At 30.6% G+C, this 24,469-nt stretch overlaps 1 protein-coding gene and 1 pseudogene across 1 annotated transcript; both read left to right on the forward strand.

The window, feature by feature from the left end:
- Nucleotides 1-2,790: 2,790 nt before the first annotated feature.
- Nucleotides 2,791-24,469, forward strand: part of LOC117928021 — an 87,463-nt pseudogene continuing 65,784 nt past the window's right edge.
- Nucleotides 22,983-23,599, forward strand: LOC117928023 (stellacyanin-like). The gene is made up of 2 exons (XM_034847767.1): nt 22,983-23,148; nt 23,249-23,599. Exons 1-2 carry the CDS (start codon nt 22,983-22,985, stop codon nt 23,584-23,586), a joined length of 504 nt encoding a protein of 167 aa, XP_034703658.1. The 3' UTR covers nt 23,587-23,599.

Consider the following 24,469-nt stretch of genomic DNA (forward strand, 5'->3'; position numbering starts at 1 on the left):
ATTTGATTTTGGTACCATATAGATAAAGTCTTACCACATGAAAATTGTTTTTTTTTCTTTTAAATAATGAAAATTATCTTTAGGTGTTGTATTACTTTAATTAAATTACTTATTTATTTTTAAAATTTATTTTAGAGTTTTTATAATTCAATTACAACTATAATCCTTTCTTTTTTTTTTTCTTCTCCCCTTAGTTCTTAGTATTTTCTTTGAAAATGATTGTCCAATTATATTTCCAAGGACATATTGCTTCCAAGTGGAATTATAGGCTAAACATTGGTCAAGTATTCATAACTAAACTATTTTTTTTAAAAAAAAATTATCATTAAAGCACTATGGAGCAATTGTAGAAAGACCTAATTAATCCTAATGAGGGTTCCATGATCCTTCCGAGCGTTCATATTCACTTTTTCAAAGTTAGAAGACCTAAGCTTTCTTTTCTTGGGTTAGAAGAAATAGCATTTATCCTAATGTCTATATTTATTCCATTATTAACTCGTTTTCTTGGGAACTAAGTAACTCTATACCTCCTACATATAGCTTTAGTAATGATAAAAAGAAAAAGGAATAAAGTGCATGTGAAAGTAGCTATAATACCTTTCAAACAGCAACAAATTTTATTTTACTTTATTTTTAAAAATTATAAATTTAAAAGTGTGTAAATTAAATAATAGCTTCATGCACCTAGATTTATGATACCCGTTTTGATTTACATAACATTCTTTGGGACCCTTAAAGATTTTCTAAGCCAAAGGAAAGGTGGAAGCAATCTTCCCATACATTATTGCACTCCCATAAATCCCATCACCTTCTACTTATCCAAAAAGTTTACCCTTCGAAAATGTTAATCTATCTTGGATCTATTTACTTGGAAGACTTAAATCATGTAAAAATATCTTTGAAACAAACAACTTAGAATAAGAACTAAAATTTCATTAATTCTTTCATATATATATATATTCATTTTATTATGGAACATCAACCTACTTCAATCCCTAGTTACTTGAAAGACTTCTTTGACGCCATCACACTATACACATCTATTTTAAGAATCATGATTTAGTTGACCCATTTTTTAGCTTAAGAGTGGTATTATTGCACCCCAATAATTCCTATGATGCTCACATGACCTTTAATTGTGATACCACTTGTTGAATCAAGTTTTGACCACTTTATTTGAAAATCATTTAATATTTGGCAATAGTAGGCTAAATCTTTTTTTGCATTCAACATCATACCCCACAACTTGTTCTAAGAGCCATCATTTGAATAACTTATCTCCAAACTTAATTATATTTGCATACAATTGCTCTTGATTCAGACATTACATTTGTTTCTGCTACTCTATTTTACATACAATTACTCTCTAGAATTGTGCAAAATATTAGTCTGCCTAACTTGGATTTTTTTTTTTTCAAAAATCGAAAAGAAAAGAAAAGATAATTTTTTTTTTCCTGTTATAATTTTATAAAACTAATATAATTGAAACTATAAACAATTTTCCCTTTCCACATCATTATCTGTATAATAAATTCACTTCTCATGCATCTTCAAAACCAATTTGATTTGGGAACTTAAGTTGCAACTATTTCAAAGCTATGCATTCTTTTCTTCTTTTTTTTTTTTTTGTTTCAGTCCCCCAAACAATATTTTTCTCCTTTTTAAAGGGAAGCAATATACTTTTATCATGCTCTGTCACAGGTGTATACTATGTTGATTTGTCCGATTCTCTTTCAACTTCAATTGGATTTCACAAATCCCAAATGGGGGTAGGCCTAGTCGTTATATTAAGTGAAAACAATACTATAAAGCTATAAAGTGAAAGTTGGTCCATTTGGAAGTCAATTCAAGTCTCACCAACCTCATAGCGCAGTAGAGATTTTCCAACCAAGCTTGATCTAATCGGATTTGAATGATTCTTCCTTAACCTGCACGTCAAATGTAAGACTAATTCCTTCTAGATTTTATATACTTTATAATTATCACCACATCAATCACATAGTCAATTTATTAAACATGAAATGAAATTAATAAAGTAAGAAATTGCTTTGACACACCGACCCTCAAAAGTCTCTCAAATGGGCCCTTCTTTCTTTGTGAAGGCTCATTCAACTTGTTTGATGAATGCCAACTTGACATTACTTTCTTTGTAAAGTCATTATTTTATTCTTGGATGAATAGAAAAATTTATAAATTGTAAGTTTTGATATTAGAAATTTTGGGCATTTGTATGTTAATGGGCAAATTAATTTATTTGACCTAGCAAAAAAAATGACCAAAAAATAGATGGAATACATTTTTTCTCCATTTATTTTGTCGTTGAACAAGCATTAATTTCAAATAATATTTTTCTCAAATTATCATCATATTTGTAATTTTTATATTTTTTATACATTTTTCTTCCATCCTTTCGTTTTGGATATGCAAACCTTCAAATTGTTTCCATGATGTCAGCAATGGCATCTCCTACACATCATATAATGCTCTTGTAAAATAAAAAGTATTCGTAAGATATGAATCTCATATGGGGAATCCTCTTTTAAGGATTTTGTTTGATGAGTTGTTTACATTGAGATGGAAATTACTTGTTGGTTTCCCATCAGAAGTGAAAAGGAAAAGATAAGAAAGAAAGAGAAAAAGAAAAAGAATAAAGAAGGGAGAGAAAGAGAGAGGAAAGAAGAGGTTGACACAATAGATATTTCTCAAAAAGGAGAACAAATAAGTAAATCAATAACACAAGCTTTTCTCTATAAAGAGTGGTTCTCATTTTGGTAAAGAAAAATATGAAAAATGGCCACACTTAGACTGCCTGATGTAGCCCCTTCTCCAACCCAAGACAGTGAGAGACTTAGAGTAGCTTTACAAGGTTTCTATCCCTCTTCTTTTTCTCCTTTCTTTCATTTCTCTTCATCTTCTTAGGTTTTTTCATTTTTCGTCAGCAATTTTAGAAGGTATATAGTTAAGAATGATATATATATATATATATATATATATATATATAGCAAACTACTTTATTATTATGATTATTATTTATTTATATGCTTATTTGTATGTAGGATGGGGAGTGGATCAGGAGTGGATATTGGGACAGAGAAATGCAGTCCAAAGGAAGAAGATCAAAGAGACTTATCAACAGCTTTTTAAAGAATCCATCATTCATTGTCTTCAATCTGCACTCTCTGGTGTACTTGGGGTACTTTGTTTTCATATACTTCTCTGTTTTAATTTTATGAACAAAATATTTTTAACCTTCAACCATCGCTAGCTGTTAGGAATTAAGTTAGGTGAAATTAGATGGCTCCAAAGCATGAAAAACAATATCAAGTATCGGTAATCAATTAAACGAGGACACATCAAGGTAGACTCCAGATACATGATGATCATTCTCATATATAAAAAATAGAATTAAGGATACATTGATTAATGAAAACTAATAATAGGAGAAATACAATCAAAACACTGCCAAGTTCTTTAGTAATTGAAAGATGAATAGAATAGAAGAAGAAAATGAGTTTTCAGCCAAAACCTAAATAAATAGGAAATTGAAAGATGAATGGAATAGAATAATCAACCCATTTTTAAGAAAATCTGATGGAAAACAATTTGGAAATCAAGATCAAAAAGAGAATTTTCTTAACAACTAAACCTCCTCCTTAATAACTAATTTGAAAAACTTGGTTGATTCATTTCATCCATCTACAACCTCAACTACATCTTTTGGTCCCTTAGCAAATTCAGCATTTGATCTTCATTAGGCAAGTAGTCCAAAGAAGGATTTGGAAAAATTGAGTTAAGAGACACTTAGGAAATTTGTCCAAAATTATCAACCTAACTAAACACTCACAAAAACATAAATACTTGTATTACTTTATCATAAAGTTTCCCCTATTATTTTTGGGTCTAGAAAAATCATCAAACAATTTCTGGACAAGGTGTAACGAGTTGTTGCCGATGCCAATGGAGTTGTGCTTGTAGAGATGAGTCTCAAGTAGAGAAGGAGCATTGCTAAAGAAAAAGTGAGAATGATGTGCTCTCCATATGTCTTCTAAGTGTTTTTTATCTTTAAATATGTTATTTGAAAACACAGTTTTGAGAAGACATGGAACAACATTGTTTTTTAAGTCACCATTTGTCAAACATGTTTTTAAGTGTTTTTTATTCTAAAGAATGGAAACCACACTTTCCAACATAGCCTTTATATTCCTCACAATGCTTTCCATGGATAGTTTATGTTATCATGAAGAAATAATTTGGATATTGATGAGTACAAGAAGCAACACATCGCTTATCACAACTTCCAACCTCTACAAAGATGAACATAGCGCTGCCTTCACTAAGGTGCGGATGATGGAAATTACTCCATCTTCTTTAATTGAACCACAATTTTTATTTTTATTTTTGGTAGCTGAGTTAGAATTTCTAGTAGGGTTTTTGCATTGAAGCAACTTCAAGGAAGTAATAGATCTTTAATTAGATCTATGGAAGTAGTACTTGTGCGCAACATTCCAACTAGTCCTTTCTACACATTGTTAATGAGTAAAAAGTGAATGCAATTCATACATGACTCTTTACCTATTTTTAGGAACTTGATTAGGGACTTCCAATCTATTTTTCAGGAACTTGATCAAGGACTTCCAATCTATAGGCACTTGATACCTACATTGCATGCAACCATTTGGTGCATCAAAAACCCTAAAAAATAATTTGCAAAGGTGAAGTTTCCATAGTCGGTACTTGTAGAAACTAGATTGTCTTGATTACTAGTAAAATTCTAATGATTTCAAGAGCACCCAATCCAATTGTGTTATTTGAGTATTGCACAACAAAAAGAGAAAATTTAATTTAGTTATACTTTTTGTGATTGTTTTGAGAATTGAAGGTGATCAAAAAGCCATTTTTTGATTAATTAAATTTTGTGGTTAAAAATAATTGCTCATAGACTTAGAGCAACAAACTCACCAAAAAAATAAAAATAAAAAATAAAAATAAAATAAAATTTGTGGAAAAAAAATCTTCTGTCACAAGATACTAATTTTTAATCACAAATTAGTTTGTGGTAAAACCTCATATTTGTTGTAGTGGCATTGCAAGGATGGAATAAGTAAGTTTTCTTTTTAATTTTTTGTTTGCATGCTTGTTAATGCATTGATCGACGCAATTAAGGTTGAATTAGTTGGATTGACATCGACCTTAGAGCTTGAGTTGATTTAAAATATCACTTAATTAGATTGATTAATGTACAATCCAAACTTAAAGTAGGGTCCAGAGTTTATGATTTGGTTCAGAGAAGAAGTTGGCCAATTAACCTAATGCCCAAAAGGCCATTTTTTTATATATAAAAAAATAAAAATAAAAATATGCTATGAAGATAGGTTTTTTGAAACTAAATGTTATTGCCACGCACTATCCTTAATCCAAATAGACTATTATTATATAACCATGCTTCAATCAATTAAAAGGCATGCTTTGGAACTCAAATCATACTAGAATTAATGATTTATTAAAGTTTCACTTCATAGGAACACCACACTTTTTATTATTACGCATTGCTCTTGCAAACATAGGAAAATAAAGCATTAGTAGAGTTTGATTCAAAGAAAAAGAATAAGTGCATCAAGAGAGGCATTTTTATTCACTTCCTTTAGCAAGAGCTCTTTGGACCAACATGACCAAGAAATCTTTATAATTTCCAAGAGCTACATCTTCAATCTTCTTGGTTAGAGGAGTTCCATATACCTTATTATATTGCTCAGCAATGTCCTTCATATCAACATCAGTTCGGGTTACAATAACTCGAGTTAGGGCTTCTTTTTCATTCTTGTTTGCATTAGCTTTCATTGCTGAATCTAAAATCTAAGATTAAAAAGAAAAAAAAAATATAGTTCAAGAAATGCTTTAACAAATAAAATAAAAAGATCATTTTTGTAATGTGTTATAGTGAATTTATCTCACCTTACTGAAATACACTGGAGGAGCACACAAGCAATAAATTGTGTCCTTCAAACCTGATTCCTCACCGAGATCCTAAATAAATTAAATAAGGAGGAATTATATTAAAATGAATATTTTTGAAAGCTAATTCGAAGAAAAATGACTTCTAATAAATATTACAATGAAAAGAATAGTTCAAAGCAACATGAGAACGAGAGCTGCTGTCCTACTTATTTATTTATTTTTTCTAAAAAAAGAATTTATAAAAAAAATAAAGGAAAAAAACTGCATAAATAATGTTCCATGGTTCAAAATAATATGTTTTTCCTTATAATTTGTATGTTCGTAATTTTATGTGTTAAACTATTAGCAAAGTATATATTTCAATCTAATTACTTCTTAGAATGTATTTGGTATGTGAAAATAAGAAAATAAAAATCATAAAATCATGTAAAAGAGAAAAATCAAAATTCGAAAAAGATAGAATTTTGCATCCACAATATTGAAAATTTAATTTTATTCCTATATTTAATAAATAATTTGGAGTTATAAATGAATAGAAAATGGAATGGGTTTTTTTTTTCTTCCTATTCTTGTGTGTGAAAAACTAATAATAGTAGAGGAAAAAGGACGAGAATGAAATATAAGAGGGAAAAAGAATAAAGAAAGATAAAAAAAAAAAAAAAAAAAAAGATACGGTAACAAAGAAGGATAAAAGATACTAACTTTAAGTCTAATATTGATTAACTTTCACATTTTTCTTTTCACTTTATTCATTTGTTAATGTTTAAGTAAAAAATAAAAAGTGCCTTCGATAAGCAAGAATTAAAAAAAAGGAAATAAAAAAATTTTCGATAATATTTTTATCTCTATTTTTGAAATAAAATAATAAATGAAATGTGAAATAGATTTCCTGTTCCCATTTCATATTCTAATAATTCAAACATGCCCTAAGAATTTACAAATATAATATCATGACTATATTATACCTCTGCAATGTCCTTGTTGAAATCATCATAGTAACATTTGAAGACCGCCTTGAGATGAGGCTTGCTTCTTGTTGTTAAGATCCTTACAATCTCTTCATCTTTGATTAACATCGTCTTATCACCATTTTTAATGGCCTTATTAAGTTTCTGAGCATCCGATTCAATTGCCACATCATTCTTTTGTGATCCTTCATATCTATACGAACTTACAAGTGCTACCAAAAACTGTTGATACAAATAAGGATGAAAATATTGTTAATCATGAATATATCAATACTTAGATTTTATAAATATATCAAATATATCGAAGACATATCGATGAATATTTTATAGTAAAAATATAATGAAAAACTAAAAAATGATAAAATAATAATAATAATATATTGAAGTTATTTTAATGAAATATATATATATATATATATATATATATATATATATATATATATATATATATTATAAATTTATATTTTTATTATATTTAATTACTATAATTAAATTAAACTTATTTACAATAATTTTATTTTAATTAATTTATAATACATATATACTAATAAATTTTATTTTATAAACTAATAAATATGTAATATGCATCTTATGAAACCAAGACCAATACAACTTTACTGGCAAGTGACTTAAATTCCATGCAGAATACAGGGTTCAAGTCTTGGTCGTGTGCTTTGGGTGAATAAATTTTGTAATGTTTGTGGAAAGGATGCTCCTATCTTATGCATGAGGCGTGGATTGGCTTACAACAATAATGCACGCTTTTGAAGGCTTGGATGGACGGTGTACGTGGGCTGCAGCAAGTTGGGTGGGATGCTTTTGAGGCCCATTTCAAAGCTTTAAATAAAAGGGAAAAAAAAAATTAGATATTTGATAAAATTTAAGAAACACTTTTAAAAAATTGAAAAATCACTTATAGTACTTTTAGAGAAATACTTGATAGAATATTTTTAAAAAAACACTTTCAAAGAAAATACTTTCACTAAAAATATTTTGAATAAAAATACTGTTAAATGCATTTTTTAATCGTGTGTTTACAATATTTTTATTTAAAGTGTTTTTAGTAAAAGTGTCTTATTTACAAGTATTTTTAGATGACTTTCTAATTTATAAAAAAGTTTTTAAAATTTTTTTGAATGATTAATTTTTCTTTAAAAACCACTTTTTATATACTAAAAGTACTTTCTAGAAATAATATTAAATATACTCTAAGTTACCTTTCAAATATGACCAAGTTACTTTCTAAATATGATCATCTTACCTAATTATGATCACATTAATTCTCGATTGGTTCCTTAATATGACTATATATATTGCCTCTCATAGTACCCTAACCAAGACTGCACCACATAAAACTCCTTTATTGAGAAAAGACACAATTATAGGACTTTCTAAGAGTCCAACTAATGAGGTTTTAAGGATCAAAATAGGTGCTTGAACCCAAAAGAAGTTCCAAACTCCAATTGTAGAAGAGTAGGCTCATATGCCCAACCATCATTTATGGAAAAAATATATGTTAGAAAGGAAGACGAATGCATTTTTCTTAAGAAATAATTGGTCAAAATGCTTCAATAAATTTATAAGATAAAAATGCTCTTCACTTTATAAAAAATTGCATAACATCTCACTAATCCAAGTCAAAGTTTATTTTCAAATATAATAACTAAAAATATGATCATATACTTCAAATATAGTTTGATGCATATTTTTTTTTCTTTTCACTAAAAGTGGCACTAACCTGGCGTTGGATGCCTTCAACTCGGCAAGAAACGTCTTCCTCGATGGATTCACTGTAGAGGGACTGGTATGCTCTCCTAGCTCCCAAGAGCTCGTCTGATGATCTAGTGCATGCAAGTTCAATGAGTAGGCCATATGCTTGACTGCCTCTTTTCAAAGCCTTCCTTGCCATGCGAGCATCTCTTTCCCAAGGATGCATGGTCCATTGCACCACAACATCCTGACCACAAAAATGTTAAAAAAACTAATCATGTTATTGCAAAAGCCAATCTTAAGTCATCTTTAGTCTCCCTGTCTTTTGTACTTCCATTGTAATTTTTGTTTTCTTATAAGAATTAATTTTTTTTATGATAAATAATATATGAATATTTTTAATTTTATGTTAACATAAATATCTAATTTTGTATTTGATATATAGATACCTTAAAACGCTTAAATTCCCTTTTTAGAAATATAAGAAGAATTTCTTCACATTTCTCAAACGGGAAGCGTTCATCCTTCGAAAAGCTGCTGGAAGTTTCATTCCTAAACGTTGACAATTGTTCTGGTTGCCATTTTACTAAGATCTCCAGCATTGATTTCTCGTCAACTCCAAATAATCCTGGAAATGTAAATCAAGATTATTTCAACCTTCTAATAAATATCAATAATGAAAGAACAAACAAACAAACTGAAAAATGTTTGAATGTGGGAATTATGTAACATTTGCTCTCCAGATCTGATATTGTATCTAAATTCAAAATTGTTATATTAATTTGTAAACTGTATTCATTAATCAGTGGGGAGAAAAAACTATAGTGTAAATTGCAAAAAAAAAGAAAAAAGAAAGAAAGAGAAAAAAGAAAAAAAAAAGTTTCATATGGGACATGAGATCATATGTAATCATCCTCACTGTCACAAATTTTCACTAGAATTATTAAGAAAATAATAGATGAATGAGTAGAAAGTATATTGTAAAAGAAGGCAGTTGTTTGTGAATTAGAAAAAAACAAAGTTAGGAGAGAAGGAGAAATTACCAGAGTGAGAAACAGAGAAAGACTTTGCGAGACCATCTGACGAAGACATAATTGTTTTCCCTTCTTTGTTTGTTTGTTTTTTCCTTCTTTTGATGGAGGCAACAAGAATGGTGTCCTTCTTTACCTCCACCATGGCATTAATTTTATAAGTAAGCTAAAGGGGTATATAGGGTAACCAAGACCATGAGACTAAAAGATGGAATGACTTGTGGGAGGGGGGAAAGGTCTTAATTGTATGTCGTCATCATAGTGTACTTGCATTCATTTATGGGATTCTTAAGTTATTTTTGAAGTTTTATCCACTTTTAAGGCTTGAATCTTTTCAATTTGAATTTGAGCTAGACTTGAGAGTGGTTTTAGCTTATGAAAATTGTTTAAAATATTAGGGCTCCTTTGAAGTGAATTTGACAAGGAGGCTTTTGGTTTATAGCATTTTTTATAATAGTACTTCTAGCTACTACACGTATTTTTATAGAGAATTATTTAGTGTCTATGTAAATTAAATATAGTAATTTTTATAGTATTTTTAATAATATCGATTTTTTAGAAGAAGCATTTATCGATAGTGCTAATTTAAGAATCATTTCAAGTGATTCTTCAAAAATTTTAGAATAGACAATAAAGGATTTTTATTTCCCAACAACAATGGAAATACTATGTATTGCTAATTTAGATTATGAAATAGCAAGAGAAATTTTGACACTCATAAATGTTGACTTTTCTAAATGCATTCATGAAAGTTAAAGTTTAGAATAGACAATATTTATATATAGAATTCTCAAATTAGAAAGATAATTTTTTTTATAATTATTAAAAAATAGAAAATATATGCATAAGATAACAATGAGATATATACTCCAACAAAGAATCTTATAAAGAGGTTTCAAAATTTTGTTAATTAGAAGGGTACATTATCTAGCTTGGTTAATTAGAAGTGAGAAGTGGTTCCAAAGTTTAGAATTCTTCTCATATTATAGAAACCATATTTTATTTTATTTTATAATTTCTTCTAGAAACATTTCCTTCGAAAGGTGCAAGAAAGTATTTGACAGAAGTGTCTTTGCACAACTTTTTTTTTTTTAAATAATAAGATTCAAGAAAAATGCAAGTGTATTGTTTACATGTAATCATTTTTTTGACATAAAAAAGTAGAACAACCTTCAAAATTAAGTAATTTCATTATCAAAACATTAATGAAACTATTATAGATTTCATTTAAGGGCCTAAAGGTTTAGAGTATTTTTGGAACATTGAAATAGAAATTAAGAATGAAAATTCATTTTATTTTCTATTTACTACTATATTTGGATTATTGTAGAAATAAGAGTACATGAATAAAATATTTGTTCTCACCGAAACTAAAATCCATTCGAGCCAGGATTTTAATTCCCTTTATTCTACATAGTATTTTAATTTTTCTTTATCCCCATTCTTATTCCTATTCCTATGTAACTAACTTACCCTTACTTTTCCTACATAGTAAGAGAAGGTTGATTTTTTTAAAAAAATACTCTCATTTCAAAGTCAATAGGCTAACTACTCTTTGTTTCTTGGCTAGGAGGAAAGAAATCTTTTGAGTTACATATTATGTATCCTTAGCCATTTTTCTTCCTTGTGAAGCAACTATATAACTTTGACAAAGACTTCGATTCAATGGTGAAGAAAAGATATGTGCTTCTATGTTCATGAAAAAGGATACCCACTTGTGCCTCTCTTTGTCTCTCTCTCTCTCTCTACTAAAATAAATAAAGTAGATCTAATACAATTACAATGGATGACATTAAGGATTCACATAAGAATGATGTATTGGCATAATGATCAAAGAACAAAATAAAGTTACTTATCTGTAAATATGAAAAAGAAGCAACAAATTATGAGAGTCATCTACACTTCAACTTTAACTACATATTTTGCTTTAGATAAGATATGTGGGTCCTTAAATGATCTTTCAATTTAAATGAAACATCGCTTTCAACATTAGAAAAAAAAAAAACAAAAAGAAGAAAAAAAACTAAAGAAAAAATCACAATTTTTATGCTTATTATTTATATTTCTTAGTTAATATAACATATTGGTTAGACAATTTTTAGTAAATACATGATAAAATATTATTATTATTATTATTATTATTATTATTATTTTATAAAGATTAGGCAAAAAAATTTCTTATTATGGGTTATGTCACACCCAAAATTCGAGAACATGACTTAATCTATACTCAAGATCCTACCATGATTCCACACTTCAAATTATGATTAAGAAGAAGAAATAATCACATTCATGTGCATATACCACTAGATGTAGAATAGACAATTTTACATCTCATCACATTGAACATCAAATGGGAGAGCTTAAGAATAACATAGAATAGAGCTCAAGTAATAATTAACTTGTCACACACCAAAGTTTAATCCATGGTACATCATGTTGATATAAATAAGTACTTTTGATCTGATGCCCAAAGTCATGTCTATGCCTCCTATCACATCCACATGGGATCTTCTTAAGTTAGCTTTCACCTGTCTTAGAATCCCAATGTCCTCTCCTTTAAGGCTTTCACCCTCACCTTTGCCACCATTAATTAAAGAGCAAGAACCTACCTTTATTGGTACTAACAACCAATGGTTTCCAACATCTCCAAGGCGAAACCTTTAGCAATTCCAAAAATTCAAACTTCATAACCAAAGAGATACCTACCTATTTGGTTCCTTAAGGAACCATCCCTGCTTAAGGTTCAAGTAGTAGCCCTACAACAAACCATGAGCTAACAAGTGTAGCTTTGCATTAATCCATTATAGTATGCTTGAGCTCAATTACAATGGTTACATGCATGAAATATGTTAAAACAATACATACTTAATGGAAATCCATGAAACCAAATTTTGGAAAGGTAACCAACGGATGCTTAATCTTAAAAACAGAAGCTACACTACCAATGGTGAAAATCTCCAAAAATCAGTGACTGAAGTAGTTTCTTTTTCCCGTGATTTAATTGATTTAGGTGTTGCAGGTAAGTAAATTCATGGAGAAGAAAATGAAATGGAGAAAGATGAGTGTTGGTGAGCTAAATTATCTAGTTTAATTCAAGTTTAAAACTTTGTTTCCAAACATTACCAGGTCCACTCTACATACTTCACTGAGACTATATTGGTCATTGAAGATTGAGTTCAATTTATGTATGCTGTATACAGTTAGAGTATGAAATGAAAGTGGTTAGTTAGCTTAATGGTAAATAAAAAGGCATAGGATGGTTTTATGGAAAAAGTAGACTAAAACACTGCCAAGTTGTGAAAACATTTCATGAAGTGCTCAAGAACCCAAGGTGCTCAACTGCCCTTGATAAGCGCTTAAGCACTCAAGCCATTTTTTTTATAATAAATTTGTGGTAAAAAAAAAAAAAAAGATTCCTTTGTCATACCCAAGTTGTTAGGATTTTGTTATATAGATATGCCTTCTAGAGTTTAAAAAAGCTTCATGTGCCCTAATATGATACATATTTTGCATCCTTACCCAGTTTTCTTTTTTGTGAAGCAACCATATAACTTTGACAAAGACTTTGATTCAATGGCATGATGAAAAGATATGTGCTCCATGTTCATGGAAAATGACTCACTTGTGCCTCTCTCTCTCCTAAAGTTAATAAAGTAGATCTAATATGATTATAATGGATTACGTTGATTCAAATAAGAATGACATATTGGCATAATGATTAAAAAAAAAAAAGAAAGAAATAAAGTTACAAATCTATAATTATGAAAAAGAAGCAACAAATTGTGAGAATCATGTTACACCTAAAATTTAAGTATACATTTTGCTTTAGATTAGATAGATATGTGGGTCCTTAAATGATCTTCCAGGTTAAATGAAATATCACTTTCAACAAAATAAAATAAAAATAAAAATAAAAAAATAAATAAAAGAAAAAGAAAAAAAAACTAAAGAAAAAACCAAAATTTTTATGCTTATTATTAAATTTCTTAGTTAATATAACATATTGGTTGGGGAATTTTGAAGTAAATATATGACAAGATTGGCTAAAATATTAGATTGACCTTTTGATAGGAAAATTGACAAAATTGATTGAATAGCAAGTGGAAAAAAATTTCCCTAACCAATATGTTATATTAACTAAGAAATATAACATAGACATGGACATGGCATTCTATTAGCTTGAAATGGCATGTACATAATTATTGCCACCAAAAGGTGGTTGCCCTCTACTTTGGATATAGAGGACACATGGAAAGCAAATTTTGTGCTTGGAGTTAAGATCATAAGGGATCACTCAAGAAGACTTCTTGGTTTGTGTCAAGAGACTTATATTAAGAAAATTCTAGACTAATTTTGGATGCAAAATTGCAAACCTATTGACACACCTATCGAGAAAAGTTACACCTCGAGTCTTGAACAGTGCCCTAAGAATGATGAGGAAAGGAAATAACTGGCAAGAGTTCTTTATACGAGTGCAATTGGAAGCTTGATAGATGCTATGTTGTGTACTCAACTTGACATATGTTTTGTAGTTGGATTGGTTAGTCATTACCATAGTTGGATTGGTTAGTCATTACCAAAGTAACCTAGGTCCAGTTCAATGGCGAGCAACTAAGAAGATTTTTCGTTACCTCAAAGGGATTAGAGATTTTGTCCTTTGCTATCAAGATGGGGACTTAGAGATTAAGAAGATACTATAATGCAGATTGGACTAGTGATAGAGATGAGCGCAACTCCACTATAAGATTGCTTTCTTACTCAATGACACTACTATTACTTGGCATAGTAAGAAACAATCCTACATTGCTTTATCCACAATGGAGTCATAATATGTCACTTGTTTAGTGACCGTATAGGAGACTGTTTGGTGGGGAGATTATTCCAAAACCTAAAAGTCATGGATTTAGCCAAAGAGCCTATCACTATTTTTAGTGATAACATAGCTGCTCTAGCATATAGTTAGGATCTGTGAAGCTTGGTTGAAGCTTCAAGTATAGTGGATACCTCACTTAGTTAGGAGTTTGAGGAGAGTGAACGTAGGCAAGAGGTGCCAAACCACTATAAAATCTGAGTTTGCTTTCTCTAACTTTATCTCTCTATATTTGTGCTTTTTTTGTTTGAATTTATTGTGATTGAAAAAGAATTTTTAAAACCCAATTTACCCCCTTCTTGGGTGTTTTCCTTATTAAGATTAGCCTTTATTTTCTCAATAAGTATTTAATTTTTGGACTCCTACCTAAGTTGATAGATAAAAGTCAAATGTGAAGTTATTCCACAAATTCATATAGCATGAACAAAGCCAAATGTGAGACCTTAGGTAGGTACTTGATAAGTGATTGTGCTAAGAAACTCAAGTTAGGCACTTAGGGAGACGACTAGGCTAAGATTCCTATGACATTAGAGAGTGACACACCCACTCTTGTGGGAGCTCCATCTTGACATACATATCATAATACTATATGTGCTATCTACAACTATAAGAGAGAGTTGTTAGATGGATCCTTGCTCCAACATTGTGTGAACTCTTATAGACTAGTTACTATAAAGTTTACTCTATACCCTTGAACCTAGGACTATTCATGAAGCAAGGGTAAAATGTCACTACTTTAACATGTAATCCAAGGGTCATGAATGATATATACGGTCGAATGGAATATGTTAGGAAAATAGTCAAACCTAAATGAATTGACATAAGTGGTTGGGGAAGATTGCTAATAACACACCACTATTTGTAGCTCATATATCAACTTTGTGTTTGATATAATTATGAGTACAAATATGTATATGAGTTGAGGTTAAACATTTCTAATTGAGTATGACTCATTGAGGGGTTTTTTTTAAAGGTGCTTGAACTGGTATGATTAACAAGTCTAGGCTATAAATGAGATATTTTATTTCAAATGATGTGTTGTGCTAGTGAGATGGAAACTTAGTATAAACACTCCTACTTTATAGCTTCTCATCATGCAACACATTTCTTTTTCTCTATGAAGAAAAGTGACTTGATGCAAGATTAAGAGAAAAAAGACAGATTTTAGCCAATGTTTATGGGTGGGAGATGTTAGAATTTGATTTTTTTTTTTTTTTTAAATTCATTGTCAACATATGGGTTAAATAAAATGAGGATGAATAAGTAGATACGATTCCATGAATCTCAAAATTTGTTTTTGAATTAAATTAGTTAAAAAAACATAATGAAGATCATTATCCATTTAGTTTGGAATCCTTATCTTTCACTAATAGGGCTACTTATAAATAGCTTGTTCATTGATGAGTCCAACAATCTTTTCTACAAAGGTTTGAGTTTCTTCATCTCTCTTTTATTTTCTCCTAATCAAGTTTTTTCTGGTGTCCATTTGCACTTAGAATTTGGAGGCTGGAATAATAAAAAAACTCTAGCAGTTTCTTTGAAGAAGGAAGTTACCAACATTAGAGATTATAATTCAAGTTACAAATTAAGATCTTCCATGTATAGATATTTATTTTGACTATAGTTTTATTCTTTTCTTAAGTTATCTTTATCCCCAAATTCAAGGCCCTATGTTCCTAGTGCTACAAGGTCTTTTCTTTTTAGGTCATGTGCGTAGTTGTCTTCGATGAGCATAGGTTTTGAATTTAGGGATAGTGTTTCAGTTTTTCTTTGGAGCGATGTCATAATTTTAGGTCTAGGATTATTCATTTAAGAGGAGAGTTTATTTAGGATCCTAGGATCAACTTCATGTTTATCATTTGATTGATTCTCTAATTATTGTTTTTCTAAAAGGTTTGAGTGGTGTCAAATTGTTAATTTTCATTTAAAAGTGTGTTTTTCTATTTTCTATCCCTTCAACCACTTGAATTCTTTATCAAAATTTAGTAACCAAGTAAAGAAGGAATTTGATATAATGCCAAACACATAAGGTTGAATGTTGTATCCTTGTCTATGAAATCTTCTTAAATTTAACTTTTGTATGAAGTTACTATTCAAGAAAATTATGAAAATCATGCCAGTTGATTTTTTATTTTGAAAACTCATGTTTGGTTTAGTTCAAAAATTAAAATTCTTAAAGTGAAAAGGTTACATTGATTGTGTAATAAATTGCATTTTTAAACTAAGAGTCAAAGTCATCATTTGTAATAGTATGAATAACCCTTAAGTGGAATAGACCCCTGCATGGAATAGGATAGTATCTTATGTTTGAAAGGTGGTTTTCGACAATTAAGGATCATAACTCCACATTAAGTACTATAATTAAAAAAAGATGAAAAAAAACCTATGTTATGCCGCAGAAGCAACATTGTCGTTGTGCTTGAATGATTAATAAATTGTTACGTTATAAAAAAATTGGTCAAACTACAATTCAATCGAGTGAGTTAGTATACTGTAATGGATCCGACATGATTTAAACAAAGGACTTGAGCTAGTTAAATGAATCATTTTAGTTAAATAGCAAGTTGGGCACTTAGGCAATAGTTTTAGTTATTTGATTATATAATTATCATATCCCTTTCACTCTTGAAATGCTATGACTTGAGGTTCACAATTAATCTAATTGTTTGGATAATTTACTGAAGTGGTTACATGATTGAGATCAATTGTTTATGAATTGCCCATGATTTTTATGATTACCACAATTTCTTGAGTATTAGTGAAATGAAAGCTTGCAATTTGAGTATTGGTCATTCATGTATGTGTTATAATATGTTTCTTAGTGGTGCATAGTGTTTTTGGACACTTTTTTAAGAATCCACTGCATAGCCCAAGCATTTGGATCACTAGAGTGGCTGCTTGAAAATTGAAGAGTGCTTATTTGTGAATTTTCTAGTTGTTTTAAAATATAATTCCATATTTTTTCATGCATCTTTTCATTTTTTTTCTACTAGATGTCTTTCCATCAAATTTATTGGAGAGTTTTCTCTTTTTCATTTTTTGTCTTACGTGGTGTTTGTTTTTTGATTGAATAGAAAATTTCAAAATATTTATTTTTTTTCTATTCAACTAATAGTAATATGTTAATATCAACGGGTATATATTGACATGTTCACTTTGGCTTATAATGAACCTAATAAAAACAAATTCATTTATACGGGTTGATGTTAACATGTTCACTTTCTACATCTCCCTTATCAACCGTACCAAATCAGCTTGGGTTTTTGCCATGTCCTACAAATATACTTTGTATCCCTCTTCTCATCATATCTAGTTCTAAAGAGCAGCTGCCAAGTTCATTCAATGTGTCTTCATTAGGCTCTTATCGATACAACCCAAATGATTCTGGATATTATAGGGTCTTATGGAGACCCCTAATGCTCTGGGAGTCTTTTGTTCCTTATCCAATCATAAGCTTCGTGCTAGATGCTAGCCAGTTTTGACTTCTAGCATGACCTATCAATGCTTGTAATTGGCTTCCATTGACGATAGCTATCGTCTCCTAGTCCAAGCCTATGAGCCACACGCAAGGACAGTTGGTTGACCCCGTTTTGATTGTTGAAGAGGTAGAGACACAAGATATCAAAGGGCTTAGTGCATGTGGATCCTATGAAGATATCAAAGGGCTTATTGCATGTGGATCCTATCCCGTAGTGGCATTGAGCGCTAGCTCTCTCATTTTGATCAATTTTATTTACATGAAAGCGGTTATTTATTTATTGATTTGAAAAATTGATTCTCATTGTTTTGACTTGTAGCCCTCATTTATTTTATTTAATTTAAGGGCAGACAAATTAAATAAGAAATAAAAACATATTGCGATCCTTCATGATGGCTAATGACTCAAACAAAAGTTGATAGACTATGAATTGAGGACAAATTAGGGTGTTAGGTGACCTAGTAAGAAGATATGAGGGAACTTGCTAAGCCCAAAATTCAATAGGCTCTAATAAGTAAATGGAGACTACTTTAGAAATGAATTAATAGATTGATAAATTCATGCCAAAAAAATATTTTTTTTCCTCTTTAAGTAAAAGAAAAAGAATATATAGACAATTAAATAAAGATAATAAAAAATAATATATGGAAGAAAAAGAAAATGTCTTACTCTCACTCAAATTAAATTCATCTCGTACATATTGATCTTCATTTATTTCTTCCATCTCTCACAACTTCAACCTATCATTTTCTTTACGTATGAAAAATAATTTAAACAAAAACCATTAGACCAAATGAAATTAACTAGATGATCGAAGGCAATCCTCTAAGAACAGATTAAACAAGAAGGGAAGCAACAGCAGCCGTGGTTGCCATCAGAAGCTAATACCCAGGCACCGAGATCCCATAAGCAGAACTGGGTGCTGGTGCTGTGGTGGTGGAGGGGGAGGGGGCTGGTGCAGGAGACGCCCACTCTTCCAGCACAGTGATGGCAAGCTTTTGTCCGTAGTTGGCACAATGGTCGTTTACACCACAAATATACCACTTCCTTCCAGGGGTGGCCAGTGTGATCACATCATTTCCAGTAGTAAGAGCTTCATTTGGTGGTAGTATAGTGCAGTTCGTGAAGACGGTACCATTCACTTTGAAGACATTGTGCCGTCCCGCCGTGTATTTGAAGACTGCATGTATGAGAATTGATAACAGGACTTTTAGCAGCTTGAATCAAAGGAAACTACAAAAGGAAAATAAAGTGAGAGTTTAAGGCTAAAGCTACATTACCTAGTTTATCGCCAACCCGAAATACTCTGTCCTTGGCCCAAGCTTCGTAGTCGAAATTAATGGTCCAACCTTGATCATCCCCAACAGTAAACTCAGTTGCCATGGCCACAGCGGGAAGAACAATTGCGAAGACTGCAAGGGCAATATTCAACTGTTTAGACGCCATTGCAGATGATTAAAGTTGAGGAGTACTGTAATTCAATGGTTTCTTGGATTGTTGATGTTCATCCTAGGCTCTAAAGGGTCTATTTATAGTTAATGTTTAGATCAGAATATTGTTGAAAGCGTCTAAAACATGAAGAACGGGATGGGTCTGCAGGCCACAAAGCGTTGCCGCTGAAAAAGCTTTGGTTAGTACGCAATTATTCCATGAGTAATTAATATTATTGTATGACAATTGTTTTCTTCGGTCCAGACATACACACTCAAGCATTGAATGGTCAATGTTTAGCTTTAAAAGCACAAATGAAAGTTCCCTGGAAAAGTGAATCTTGGGGCCGGCTTTGTGGCTAGGTGAACATGCACAACGACAAAGTGCTGTTGTGCCAAGCCCAACTCAATTTTCATCACCTTAGCCTAAGTTGATGCATGGGTTTTGGTATTGGGCTTGTGGTAACCCTAAGGTCCAACCTATCAGCGTTGAGGAGCGTTTTTTTTGTTCTTAGCTCAGTTTTTTGTGCCCATTATCATGGGCTACAGCTGGCCCTGTCTTTGGCCTAATATATCAGTTCGAGTAAAAGTAGATTACAGGGCAATAGTACAGAAGAGTTTCCACCAGTCCTCTTTCTAGGGTTTTAAACTTCATCATTCTCTTGCAATCTCCGTCTTATTCTTTCTTCATGCTTAAGGACTATAGTGATGAGATTTGTTCCTATTTCTTTCTAGTTGTGGGCTTATCCTTGTATTAATTGAAAGCTTATATTCTTATCACGGTATTACCTGGGATATCTTAAATTAATAACTTTTAGACTTATTTCTGATTGATTAAATTAAGTTTATTTTCCCGTTTTGATTGATCAAGTGCATTTTGATAACAATCATGAATATTCAGTCACACATGGAAAATCACCTATAAAGATTGTCTCAACGCTAAACATATATATGGAAAACCACTAAATATATAATACTAGTACACAATTTTATAAAATTGAGTGGTGTGGAATATTTTTATTATTACTATAAAAATTAGTTTAATTAAATTGTTTCATTTTTTTTTCTTTTTGAACATTTATAAAATACAAATGTAATTTTTGCTTTTCACAAAAATAAATTATAAAAGTTTATAATTTGATACCATCCCTACCTAATACTAGTCCTTAGGAGACAGTATATGGACTTAGCAAATAAGAGAAATAAATAAGTAGTGAGGTTTGAACTTATAACCTTTGATAAAATAATATACTTTGGTATCATATTAAATTTGTCAATTAAAGCTTTGTTAGGTACAAGGATTAAAATATAAAAAAATATAGAAATATTGATGATTGAATTTGACCAAAATATCGAATGAAAATTTGAATAAAAAATATCAATAGAATAGAAGTAAATCAAAACTTATAGAAATATCGATAAAACTACAAGAAATGATAAAATCAACTAATAATCTACTAATGAAAGTTATTTAAAGACTATATTACCAATATTGAACTTTGGATAATGATATATAATACTTGAAAACACATTTAATATTAAATAAATTATTTATATAGTTTATACATATTTAAAGACATAAAAGAAATGATGACATATAACATTATTTTTGTTTAAAAATATTAATCACTTTATTTATAAATTTATGCTTCATTTATATTTGATAATTATAATGAGATAGAAAAAGAATTATTAAAAGGATTTTTCAAATTTTATATTTTAAAAAAAATCAATTTATTCAAATTTTATATTTTAAAAAAATCAATTTATTCAAATTTAAAAACAAAATAATTAAAATTAGTTTATTTACTAAATTAAACTTGTTAGAATTTAATTTAAATTTTAGTTACCTTATTGGTAGTTGAAACAACATTATATATAGAATTTTGGGTCAAGTTAGCCTTTGATCCAAATAAAATATTAGCTTAATTTGAGCTTCTTTTGAAACTATTGTTCAAATTAGTAATTAATATGCCAAAATGCATATTTGTTTGGCCAATGGGGTTGTTTTTAATCCAAACTCTTATATATATAGACATACACAAGTTGTGTGTACTTTGTTCGCCACTTCTAGGCATTACTAATACAATCTCTCATTTACCTATACATATATATATATAAAAATCTATACATACTTAAGGATGAAAATATCAATAAATATAGATATATTGATACTTGAATCTTACAGATATATTGAAAATTATATCAATGGATATTTTGACAAAAATATCAATGTACTGAAAATTGTTCAAAATTCATAAAAATGCTTGGAAAAACTTGAAAAAAATGATAAAATACTGTGAAGAAAGCAAAGCAATGCACGACCAGAATTCTAAGTGTCTGCCTGTGTCTTGTCTATCACTTTTTTTATTGAAACATACGCTAGTAAATTTGCATGTAGACATTATAAATATACTGGTGTTTGACTCTTGCTCTTAATTTCCTGATGTAGGTAGACATGCCTCTCATTTAGAGGAGGCATACATTGAAAGTACTCCACTGGTCTCAAATATGTATTGAAACTGCATTATCAAAATCCGATTTCCCTTTTTTTAAAAGAACTATAAAAAGTAAAGGATGAAAGAGAAAGAGAAAGAGATCATTTTGAACAAAAGTTTAAAAAGAAAAGCTAAAATGCACATTAATTTGGTGAAAAGGTCATTTATAACCCCAAAAAGGTTGAAAAATTGGTGATGAAATCATTGGACTTTCTTGCCTTGTCGTATTTGTATTGAAAGAATGTGACACCTGATGTTTCAAGGCATTATATTGAAACTTTAATCCTTGGTTAGATAATTATGTCCAATACTATATACTAAGCTAGGTCACAAAGTTACAATGTCATATTTAGCATTTCATCACATAATGAAACTTCAAAATATTGTTCCACATGAATTTGATTAAAAAAATTTCCATTTAAAAAAAGCCGTAGATGCTCATTATCAACCATGGAAACTCAAGTGGAGTCGTTGATTAAAAGTTCGATATTGCTAGCTTGCTAAATGTTCTAAGAGACTCCCAATATAATCAGCCCAGGTTAAGGTCACGTAAATTGAGTTTGAATTGGGACTTTTGTTGTTTCACTTTCTAGTTGTGTGAGTATGGCCTAGTGTCCAAGCCGGCCAAAATAACTTCTTCAAGAGACTTCCATTTGTACTACTTTCAAAGTTAATCACTATTTAATTTATACCTAAAACACACTAGTGATTGCTCAAAGAAATTATGATTCAATATTTGTGTATATATGTCTAGGCCAAAGGAAACCATCAAAAGAAATATGTTTTTAAAATTGTCATACAACACTAGGCATGGCATAACTGCGTACCAACAAAAGGTTTCTCCGGCAACACCCTCTGGCCGGCTGACCCAGCCTGTTCATGTTGTTTTTAAGATTTTCAATGAAATTCTGCAGGTCAAAACATTTAGCTATAAATAGACCCTTAATTTAGACCCCAAGATGAAAATCACCTGTTCAAGTAACCATTGAAGCTGAACATTAGAAGAAACTTGGTGACTACTCAACTTCAATAAGCTCCAATGGCTTCCAAGCGGTTTGTTGGCGCCATGGCAATCTTGGCATTTGTTCTTCCTGTTGTGGCCATGGCAACTGAATTTACAGTTGGAGATGACCGAGGATGGACCATTAATTTCGACTATGAAGCCTGGGCCAAGGACAAAGTATTTCATGTTGGAGATAAACTAGGTAATGTAGCTTAAGCCTTAAGCTATGATTTCGTGTTCCCTTTATCACTTCCTTTTATTCCAGCTGCTAAAAGTATTATGGTCAATTCTCATACATGCAGTCTTCAAATACACGGCGGGACAGCACAATGTCTTCAAAGTGAATGGTACGGCCTTCACGAACTGCACTATACCACCAGCAAATGAAGCTATTAAAACTGGAAATGATGTAATTACACTGGCCACTCCTGGAAGGAAGTGGTACATATGTGGTGTTAACGACCATTGCGCCAACTATGGACAGAAGCTTGTCATCACTGTATTGGAAGAGTTGGCGTCTCCTGCACCGGCCCCCTCCAACCCCACAGCACCAGCATCCAACTCTGCTCATGGGATCTCTGGGTCCGGGTATCAACTTCTGATGGCAGCCATGGTTGCTCTTGCCTTCCTAGCTGTTTGATGATCTGTTTTTACTCCAGGAGTACCTTTGAACATCTAGTTTTCCAGAAATTTCTTCTGGTTTATGGTTTTTTTATTCAATTATTTTTTATATGATTGAAACAAAATGGTATCTTCGGAATATGAAAGATGGAAAAGAGAAATGAGGATGAATACCTATTGTCACAGTGACATTTTTTTTTTTTTGAAGTTTATTGATGTTTTTATACCTTGCTATCTTCACCTTTTATATCAAACTCTCCATTGTCCCATGCCCTATAACTGAACAACGTAACATTACTAGGAGTAGTAACTGAACCTCAAGACTTGTAACAACAAGAACAGACTACCAGAAGCAGCAACTGCACCTCAAGACCTGCAACAATATGAACAGACTATTGTTAATGATTAGTTAGACTGTTATCAAGAACTGCTAAAGCAATAACTGCAGTTAGAAGGATTTGTATATATATATGTGTGTAGTAGGCTTCAGAACAAAGTAATCAATAATAAATATCCCTATGATTGTTTTTTTGCTAAAACAAAAAAATCATTCCCTGGTAACTCGTAGTCTACTATGAATAGTGGTAATGATTGTCGAGGGTGGCCCTAGAGGTGGAAGGAGGAGTCTCTCTTTGTTATCTTATTCTTCTTCTTGCAAATCCCCTTCTTATCCATGAACTCCTTTAACTTCCCACATTTTACAAACTCTTTTATATGTCGTTTTGGACTTCAATACTTGTCGGTCCGATTCCCTCGATCCTCATCGTAGTCGCAATACTTATGAGGCTTGCACTCCCCCACTATGACCGAAAAGGGTTTGGATGGTCAAAATCCTTTCAGTGACTTAATCTCTTAGAGGATGTGTTAGTAGGACACTTTCTGCAGCATATAGTTGGGTTTGG

This window comes from Vitis riparia, chromosome 13 (assembly GCF_004353265.1).
Source record: "Vitis riparia cultivar Riparia Gloire de Montpellier isolate 1030 chromosome 13, EGFV_Vit.rip_1.0, whole genome shotgun sequence".
Taxonomy (NCBI): domain Eukaryota; kingdom Viridiplantae; phylum Streptophyta; class Magnoliopsida; order Vitales; family Vitaceae; genus Vitis; species Vitis riparia.